Source organism: Triticum dicoccoides, chromosome 5B (assembly GCF_002162155.2).
Source record: "Triticum dicoccoides isolate Atlit2015 ecotype Zavitan chromosome 5B, WEW_v2.0, whole genome shotgun sequence".
NCBI classification, from domain to species: Eukaryota; Viridiplantae; Streptophyta; class Magnoliopsida; order Poales; family Poaceae; genus Triticum; species Triticum dicoccoides.
Window position 1 is genome coordinate 117534347 of NC_041389.1, and position 10662 is coordinate 117545008.

General features: G+C 40.8%; 1 protein-coding gene across 1 annotated transcript in view; it reads right to left on the reverse strand.

The window, feature by feature from the left end:
* LOC119307718 (nuclear/nucleolar GTPase 2-like) overlaps window positions 1-3105 on the reverse strand; it is a 4989-nt gene extending 1884 nt beyond the window's left edge. Inside the window, 9 exon segments of the mRNA XM_037583792.1 lie at window positions 1-80; window positions 457-597; window positions 675-803; window positions 886-990; window positions 1089-1190; window positions 1327-1487; window positions 1750-1879; window positions 2121-2254; window positions 2763-3105. Of these exon segments, the coding sequence (XP_037439689.1) occupies window positions 1-80; window positions 457-597; window positions 675-803; window positions 886-990; window positions 1089-1190; window positions 1327-1487; window positions 1750-1879; window positions 2121-2254; window positions 2763-3018 (1238 nt within the window). The 5' untranslated portion in view covers window positions 3019-3105.
* Between the last annotated feature and the right edge of the window lie 7557 nt (window positions 3106-10662).

Here is a 10662-nt window from a genome sequence, read left to right on the forward strand (position 1 = left end):
CTTTGTAGATGTTCCTTCTTTACACGCCTTAGAACTTCCCCAATGTGCTCAGAAGCATCATCCAAATTTGTCACCCGTACCTGGTGACAAATATTAGTACGTTATTTACTAAAAAAACTCAAAACTAGCATTGCTAAACCAGTGCTAGTCAAGAAAAACAAATATTACTGTCATTCCATAAAATAGGACACAACTCTGTACCAATACCCTTCCTACAATGCATATCATGAAATAACAATATACATGAAGACATGGAAATGATGGTTGCAATTAAAGGAATATAATTACTTACATGTTGAAATGGAAGTTCAACACTTCCTTGAAATAGGAACAAAGATGAGAACATAAAAAAAACAAGATGGGAAAGATAAAAACAGATGAAAATGATAAGAAAATGCTTGAATATCTGCAACTTCAAAAAGAGAAGACAAAAAGGGCACAAGTAGAGATACATACCACACCCTTAAGAACTACATCAGTCTCTGTATCATTGTTTTGGTACACAACCCCAGGGCAATCAATTAAGAAGATTCTTTTAGTCATGGTGATGTATTGCCACACCTTAGTCTCTCCAGGAATCGGAGCTACCTTGCAAACCTACAGGTATATAAAAATCCATCAGAAATTTTTCCTAAAAATTGTCATTTAAAGGACAAGAAAGAAAAGAAAATTACAGTCTTGGAGCGTAATGTGTTGATAACTGAGGACTTCCCAACGTTGGGATATCCAACAAATCCAACAGATATGGCTTGCTTGTCACTCCTCAAACGGGCAAACTGCCTTAATACTGATAGAAGAGATCCCTGGAAGTGGTTCAAAAGTATAAGTGCACACTATAAAGGAGCACAACAATCATAACACAATATAAAAAAAAAACTCACTTACTTTTCCAAATGACTTGTTGATGCTTGCATGGAATGCTAGGGTGGGATAGTCCCTCGATAGAGTACGCAACCACCCTTTTGTTGCCCAAGCAGGTATTAGATCACACTGAACAAATGAAATGTGCCCAATCATCATTGTGTTGTAATGCATTGCAACAGGTAAACAATCAACATTTGCACTAAAAGCACAACTTAAAATGATACCTTATTTAGTAAGAATACCAGGTGTTTGTGCTTGGCATTCTCCTTCAGATGTTTCTCCAGATGGTAGCATCTCGTGCCCATTGGATCCCTGGCATCCAACACCTGTGGAAGAAATAACAATTTAAGCAATCAATATATACAGATACTAATTTAAAACAATATCTACATGCACAGAAATTCTATTGATTACATAGTAAAGAGTAACTCTGATGGGGTCACCACATTGTGTAACACTGACCTGCACAACAACATCTGAAGAGTCAAGAACTTTATAAAGTTCACCCCAAATTCTTTTGCTTTGTCCCTTCTCAAACATATTATGCCTAACTAGATCCCTTAAGCCATCTTGCTCTTCATCCTTTGGTAACTTTGATGAAGCATGTTTTTCCTCAAACGCATCTAAAAAGCACAAAATAAAAGTTTACCAAGATACAAAGCTATCCTTGACAAATAATACATGCAACTTCATGCAATTAAATATTACTTTAGAAAATTATGGAACTTCTTAAGACTGACACACTTATTCTTTGTCATATACAGTAGCAGATGAACAGCCAGTAGGCCAGATTTCTTTGTAATATGCATGCAAAGTTGAATGACATATTCGGCTCTAGCTCCAGAACTGGAGTCCAATCTTAAAGCTAATTGCTCTGACTCGTACCTTGAGAATCATCAGCTTTCTTTATTAGAGATTCATAATCAAGACTGGATAGTTTTGGCCGTTTACGCTTGCCCTTTGGTCCAAAGGCATGCTCAAAAGGCTCAGTGTCAAGAAGATGTGCACGAGCTTGCTGTATAATCAAAATGAGCGAACATATGTGAGTAGAAAAATCATATTACAATATGATACTTCACAATAATGTGGAAGGTTCCAAGCTATTTAACCAAAAATAAAATTGAACCCAGGAGTACAAGTAATTAAGTTAAACACTAGTTTCAGCAAAATAGTGTTAAGTCACATACACTAATACTCCATGAGCTGCACGTGCAAAATCAATGATCAGGATGATAGAAGTATACATAAGTGTTTACCTTCTGATGATCCTGCAAGAGCAATAGTGGCAGCTGTTTAGATTTCAGTAACACACTGTAGTTATTTGTAAGTCGTGCCTGGAGTTCTTGCCTAAAATATTCAAGTTCTTTCTGATTGATAACTCGTGTATTTCCTGTGATAACCAAAGAGGCAAAATAATACAATCAACATTCACTGTTACACCACCAGGCTTATAATGGAATAAATTCGTATACAAATTTAATCGTCAATCATCTGCACTGCACATCCTGTGACAGTATAACAAATTCAATCCAGCATACATCATAACAAAGTTTGATTTAACCAACTGTTATGTAGACGATCTGATGTATCACCCACCAAGTTCACTATATGTACTGCGTCTTAGCAATTACTTGAGCCAATCAGTACTCAGCAGACTCTAATCAGCAAAAGAGCTTTACGCATGGTAATTGCTACACTACTAACTGGATACAAAAATGAAAGCATAACATCTTCTCTGCTCTCCTCGTACATCTATCAAGCTCCCGACTGCTCCTAAGTGTACATATCCCTACTTGATCCAAATCAACAGCAACGTAATTACCTGCCCTCGTATCTTAAGGGCATCGATCAAGTGCGCAACTAGAAAAACAAACAGAGAGGTAGGGGGATTTGCTCACCGAACCACCGGCGGTCAGGCTCGATGCGGGTGTTGGGGAGCTCCTTGGACTGGAGGTCGTGCTTGACGATCTTCCCACCGCGGTCCCTCATGGGCCTTAGTTTGTACATCTTGAGCCGCCGCACCGTGGCCGCGGACCGGCTCCCGCCGGCGCCGCCGCCGCCGCCAGCACCCTTCTTGTCATTGGGGCGGTTGACGTCGAGAGAGTGACGGGGCTTGCCCGACACATTCACTGACCGCTCCTTCTTCTTCCCCATCGCGCGCTGGGTGAAGCTCTCTGGATGGTTTTCCCCTGTTTGTTTCCGTGAGATGAGAGGAGGCGGTTGAAGGAGGCGGCGAGGAGGGAGAGGCTAGGGTTTTGTAGGACAGGCGACGGGGATGGGTCGGTCGGTCGACAGGCCATCTGCGGCGCATTGTTGGGCCGGCCCGCGAACGCAAAGGGCAGAAAAGCGCAAAAAAAAAAAAAAAGCGGCTCGCCAGGATTCGAACTTGCAACACCAAGTCTCCGGCCGAACTTTTTTTTTAAAACTGGAAATACCAGAATATATATTACATAATACAGTGTGGCACATCGCCAGCCACCGCAACATTTACAAAGTTTGGAAATACACCTAGCTGTTGTTGGCTACCTAATTCCAAACCAGCGCCAAAGGACGCTACATTATGAGCAACAGAGTTGCAGGAACGATTACACCATTTAACACTTGCATCATCAAAGTATGTATGCAGTAATGTTTTGATTTCTTTAAACAGTGCTCCATGCCTTGAGTTGTCGTAAGCTTCACTCATTATTGCTTGTTTCAGTACAAAAGCATCGGTTTCAAAAATTAATCGGTTACATCCCAGCTCATTTGCCATGTTGATTGCCTGGAGGAGTGCTAGACTTTTTGCATGAATAGCTTCAGAAATATGCTGCATAGATCCTGCACCTGCTGCCAACACCTCTCCTTTGTCATTTCTAAGCACATATCCCCATCCACCTTTGTGAGAATTTTCAACATACGCACCATCAGTATTTATCTTCAGAACATTAGGTGGAGGAGGCTTCCATTTGTCCGAGCAGGGAAGTTTAGGTAATTTTTTCCTCTTTATTCCGTTCCTCCTCAAATTCTCTGCAGTGGATTTCAATGGAAGCTTGGATTTCATTACAACCTCTTATCCTTTCCCCTGAGTGTGCTTTGTTTCTTTCAAACCACCAAAGCCATAACATGGTGCAGATTTTAGAGCATACCTTGTCCTCCATCTAGAAAATTTCCTGTAGGACATGCCTTGGGCTTTGGTAGGTTACAAGCTCTTGTCGTATGTTTTCCCACTCAAAGCTTCTCCATAACTCCTTGACTGGTTTGCATTTGAAGAAATAGTGTCCTCCATCCTCATCAACTCGGTTGCACACTGGGCATTTAAGATCGACATTCACTCCTCTTCTCCTTAGTTTTGGTCAGAAAGGCAGACTATGATTTGCAAATCTCCAAATAAAATGTTTCACTTTGTTGGGCAGTGGGAGTTTCCAAATTTTGTTCTAGTCAAAGTTCTCTCTTCTGTCTCCCCTATTTGATGTTGAGGTGCTACTTTGAGCTGGTTTGTGAATGTCAATATCTATGGCCACCTTATATGCAGACTTGACCGAGAATGAACATTTCTTGTCAAAGTGCCAGGCCACATAGTCTTCCTCCTCTTCATTTACTGGAATCTGTAAGATGGCTTCTACATCTTCTGGAAAGAAGGTTTGTTGTACCAGTGCCACATCCCACCCTCCATTGATTGGGTCCATCAGCTCCGAAACTTTGTTCACAAGATGTCGACCTTTGTGGGTCATGGTGCGTCTCGTGGTGCCTCTTGGGATCCAAGGATCATTCCAGATGTCTATGTTATTTCCATTCCCCACTCGCCATATTATACCATGTTTTAGAAGTTTGACGCCCTTTAGAATGCTACGCCAGACGTAGGACATGCCACTGACTCCTTTGGCATTTAAAATATTTCCATCTGGGAAGTATTTCGCTGAGAGCACTCTGGCACATAGAGAGGATGGATTATGCAAGATCCTCCAAGCTTGGCGAGCCAACATTGCCAGGTTGAAAGCGTATAAGTCTCGGAAGCCCAATCCACCATCCCTCTTCCGAAGTGAGAGTTTGTCCCAACTGATCCAGTGGATTCTATTTTCTTTGTCCATCTGACTCCACTAGTACTTGCATATTATTTTGCTCATTTGATCACATAGAGATTTGGTGAGATCAAAGCACGCCATTGCATAGATTGGTACTGATTGTGCTACCGCTTTGATTAGAATTTCCTTGCCATCCATTGATAGCATGCGTTCTTTCCAACCTTGGATCTTTCTCCAAATCCTATCCTTTAGGTATGCAAATGTTTTTGACTTTGAATTTCCGATATAGATGGGCAATCCCAGGTATTTCTCTGTTTTGGCTTCACAATTCAGGTTCAAAATCTGCATTGCGGCATGTCTCTTCTCCCGAGGAGTATTTTTGCTGAACATGATAGCAGATTTGTCTTTGTTAATTACTTGTCCAGAGAAATCTGCATACTGCTTCAAGATTTGATCCACTTCTTTCATGCTTCTATCCTCGACCTTCATTAGTAGTAAGGAATCATCTGCAAAGAGCAGATGGTTCACACTTGGAGCCCTTCTTGAGATTTTTATTCCTTGAATCTTTTTGCTCCTTTCTGCATCATGAAGTAGAGCTGAGAAACCTTCAGCACAAATTAAAAATAAGTATGTGGACAATGGGTCACCTTGTCTCAGGCCTCTGCTAGGGGTAATGACATTTGTCACATCATGGTTGACCTTTATCTGATAGTGCACCGTAGTAACACATTTCATGAATAACCGGATCCACCATGTGCTAAATCCCATTTTCCCCATCATATCTCTTAAAAAAACTCCATTCGACTCAATCGTACGCGTTGCTCATGTCCAGCTTTAAGGCAGCATAATTAGCAGTTCCGCTCCTTTTGTTCTGCAAGAAGTGGGTCGGGCTGATACTGTACTATACCTGGCCAAATGGGTCGTACCTGGCAGGCCGGCCTATTAGCACGCGTGCCTGGTCCATGGTGGGCCGGCCCAGCACGTGATTAATCGGGTCGTGCCTAGCACGTGGCCCGCCTATGGTCGTGCCTGGGCCTGGAGGCTGGGCACGCATGCCGGCCCGACATGACCATTTAGTTTTTTTTAATGTTTTAGTGGTGAAATAGGCTAAAAATTAGTTGGGCTAACGGATAAACATGCCGATGGGCCGGCCCGTTTAATAGTTGTGTCGTGCCTGGGCCCTGGATGTTAGTACGCGTGCCGGCCCGGCACGGCCTGTGTACTAAGCATGCCTGGTCGGGCCATGCCGTGCCTGGCCTGTTTAACTCATGACGGGCCATGCCGGGCCAGCCCGACCCATTTGGCCAGGTATATACTATACCCACCTCCCCAGGTTGCGGGGGCCGTGACCCATTTGCGACAGACACTGTAACGGACAAGTATCCTCCTACCGCAAATGAAGGGAGAAAGAGAAGACTAATTACTTCCTCCTTTTCTAAATATAAGCCTTTTACATTAAAAATAATATAAGTTTATTTAGAGATTTCAATATGAACTATATACGGGTGTATATAGACATATTTTAATGTGTAGATTCACTCATTTTGCTCCGTATGTAGTCTATTAGATCGGGAGCGCGCCTTGGCGCGAGGGTGCCGGTCCAAACGTTTTGGGGAAGCATGTAATACTAACTCATTAGGAATTCAGGGTTTAACGTACAGGCTTATATAGTATATCAAAAAGCAGAGAAGAAACATTCAACTGTGATAGAAGCAAAACATGATGGAGTTCAATTCGACATTAGATGATAAGGTAGCAGTAAGTTCAGTGCTTTATAATACCACAAAAGACGTCCACTGGACATGTATTTCGACAACTAAACCGATAATACATGATAGGAATTAGTAAGAGCAGGAATACAACGAAGAAGAGCAAATAGCATAATCCAATTGCCTTGGCGGCCTACTTCATAGGCGCCAATTCATACAAGCAATTGAAAAAAACAGACATGCTAGAAGATTGGTGCATGAATGAAACGATGAATAATGGCTAAGGCAACCGTATGGATAGTTCATACAGTTTAACGGAAACGAAATTCCAAAGAGAATCTATACGCGGTTGTACTCAAGCACAAAGCATCGTAGATGAGATAAGGTGATACACCCAGAGGAATGCATATCCAAGCAAAGGTATATCATGCACACTATATACTAGCAAATATGATAAAAAGTATAGAACAATAACGATCACTCAGAAGCAAAGGGCGTTTGTGTGCAAAAGATGAGAATCCACCTGATAAGACACGAACATAAATATAACATTTCACAGCAGAAGATGAGAAGCCACCTGATAAGAGTACAGACAACTGCTTGCCTCACACTTGTTTACACAAACACTTACATAAAGGAAACTGTCATAGTAGGTTCAGTCTTTGGAGCAGAACGTCATCGCTACATGATGCTTGCATAGTACAAATCTAAAAGCACTTGGAGACCTCCAAAAGACAAATGTTCCACTACCAAACTTGACTAATAAGAACCAAAAGTATGTTGCCTACTAAGCACTCAAGCCTGCTGATTGGGACATGTTTTTTTGAAGGTTATCAAAAGCTATCTTTAATAGTCATCATCCGCTCCTCTGACTTCACTCCAATATAATGTAACCTCTGTGTCAGTTCCTCAATGCCTGCCAGCACTGATTTCATAATCCCTTTGGTATTAGCTTGCCCTCTTAGGTGGCGAGCAGTTGTTGAGTTCTGTATCTGGTCAGAATATGAGCTCATATACCTAACAGCATAGTACCGGCCTTTGCGTAGTTTCTTGATAGTCTCATTTCCTTCCAACAACCACGTGACCAAATGCCTAACTTTATTTTGAAGCGTTATGACATGGGTGTAGTGGTAGTCTCTAATTTCTTTCCCACGGGCGTTTTCCGTATATCTAATAGCTTCTATAGCGGCATTGTCTTCTGCATCTTCATAGGTATGTGAAACCATACAAGATATTGAGGTAGGAACAAGCAAACCATCAAGCTGCTCTAAGGAATAATTGAAAGTTACTGTCACACGAGCCTTGCCACTCGGACGTATCTTGTGATGGTAAATTGCATGGGCCAATTTTAAAGCTTCTAGCGTAATCCCAAATATGTGGGAGTAGGGGATTACTATCAGATAGTCATCTTCCTGTAGGTTCATAGTGAGGTCAAAATGGTTGTTTCACAAAAGAACATCTAGGTAGTCAGACGAGGGTTTGAATCGGATATGCCAGTTCATAGAAAGTTAGAGCATGTGTTTAGAAGATTACTCTGGGTTCAGGTGTTCTTGTCCTTGACGATGTTGAACCTGGAGATCCCTCGTCATAAATCACACCAATGTCCATGGCGTCCATGCCTAAGATGTCCATGGCGTCCATGCCTAAGGTCTTGGATCTGAGCCTGTATTGTGAGATTGAAGTGAGGAAAAAGTCAACAGTGAATGAGAGAGGAAAGCAGGCGTTGAATTACTTTACTTCGAAGAATGGCTACCGAAGACACTGGTGGAGCCGTCGTTGAGCACACCTCATATTCAGTAGGTTTGGATGATGAAAGGGAAAAGCGCTTCATATTCGAAAGATTCACATGATGAAAGGGAGAAGTGCACAGGTTTAGGGCATTATACACAAAGCAAAGCAGAGCAGGATCGCATCACACTAACATATTTACAATGTAGTGACTTTTTTTGAGGGAATACAATGCAGCGACAGTAATATTTGATAGAGTGTGGCTTACCGTACCCCATTTGTCCCCAACCATATCAAGCCCAGTAAGGTTCACAAAGATGAAACATTCGGAGCATCGAATTCTATTGCATACCAGTTGTGTTTTACCATAGGCAATGCAACATGTGATACACCAAAAGGATCGAGGATTCAAGGTTCAGTTCATCGTACCAAAAGGCCACAAATAACCATTCATATATTAATACTCCTAGATGTTGAGTCACAGGAATAAGAGCGGTATTGACAGTACATCAGAGCTTATATGTGCACACAAATTCATGTTCATTATTCATTAAGTGACTTTACATCACCAATAGGAAGTGCAGCTCGCTGCAACCCACCTCTAGCCAACCTGGTAGTACACTATTCAATAGATCCAATGAATGCAAAGGTATAAGGGCAGCAAACAAATGAAAGTATCAAAGACAGACACAAGGAGGAGTAATCACTTGTAATATTAATGGTTCGGTTCATACACCCCTTTGAGCATGTCATGGAACCAATATATATGGTTCTAACTTTGATCCCATATTTGAGCGAAACTACATTTTTACAGATCTCCTAATTTCAATCCCATTATTTTATAGTCCAGCATTCAATAGTTAATTTAACATCAACATTAGGAGGGAGTGTACCTCCCTTTTGCAGTTGAATCGGTTGAAGTGATTAAACCTCTCCGCAAACAAAATCTGCAAAGCATGTATTAAACATTTAAGAGTATGCTGGCAATGCAGAGCAATAATCGAACCACAAGACAATAATAATGGATGGACCTAACTTCACATAATATGAAAAATGCTCAATTCAATTTTTTTGGTAGTCGATAAGTGTTTTCCATGAGAAGTTGTATGGTGTAGATCTGACGAGAACTAGACACCCTGATCAGTACATAGTAGTAACTGTAACATATATTCTTTCTATTTGTATACGCCTACAAATTTATGCACTTCATGTGGTAAGTGATATTCGACTTGTAAGTATTCTATTACCATTTACCAACCACATTTATATCATAGCTCTGGAAGCTTTGGACCTTAATACGCCTTTGTTTGACCACTATGGGGCCTTTCAAACCCTTTTTGTTTGCCTAGTCAGCACCTTAGAACGCAATCAACATCTTTAGCACATCAAGAAATACATAACTGGATCATACAATATATAGCTAGTGACTTCGTTATTCCACTATATACATATCCTATATAGATAGGAAAGCGCCACGCGTTGCCTGCAGAAGTGGTGGGCTAACCAACATTTATAACCTCTTTAAAAGCCAATAAGGTTAAAGAAATATACACCTAAATAACTAATCATGCATATACACAAATAGATATGGGATCTAAATATTTTGTTAGTTACCTATGGTTGTTAGACAAACAAAAATAAATAGGTGTTCCTTTACGAAAAGGATGCATACCATAAACTGTAAAAATTGAATATTCATTACAGAAAACAGAAGTAGCAGAGCTAGATTCAAAACCGTGATGACAAACTACAGCCAGTTATTCTATCTGTATGTATCTATGGATCGAAGTTTATCACAATATTTTGAACCATACCAAGCTTCTGGTGCATGCTCTTATATTTTAGTTCACGAAAGGAAAATTCTAGTAAACTGAAACAAAATCTAAAACGGACGTCGAATGCATATTTCAGCACTCGGCACTCCACCGCAATAATCATGACATGCACCTGCTGGCGAAATATGAATAACTCTTTTTAATCTGCATTCTTATAGTTCCCCTATTCAAAATTTAAATGAATAAATTTGATGACACACAATATTACAGGACCGTAAATAACTACAGTTCTTGTCCTGGAAAGGCAAAATCCAAACCCGCTAGGGTCAAATCGACAGTTAAGTGACTGACTATTTTTGATTGAACTAAATCAACTACGAAGGGGAAGAATCACAAAGTTTTAGTGGTAGAAACCATCCAAGAGATACACATTTATCACACGCATATGCTAGATATTTTACCACAATGGAGCTGAATAAAAAAACACCTGACAACTTCAGTGATATTTTAAATGGCTTAAACTGGTAGAATTAGTTTGCGCCGTTTTAAGATGGCAAAAGTAGCATTTTATACTTCTTTTCA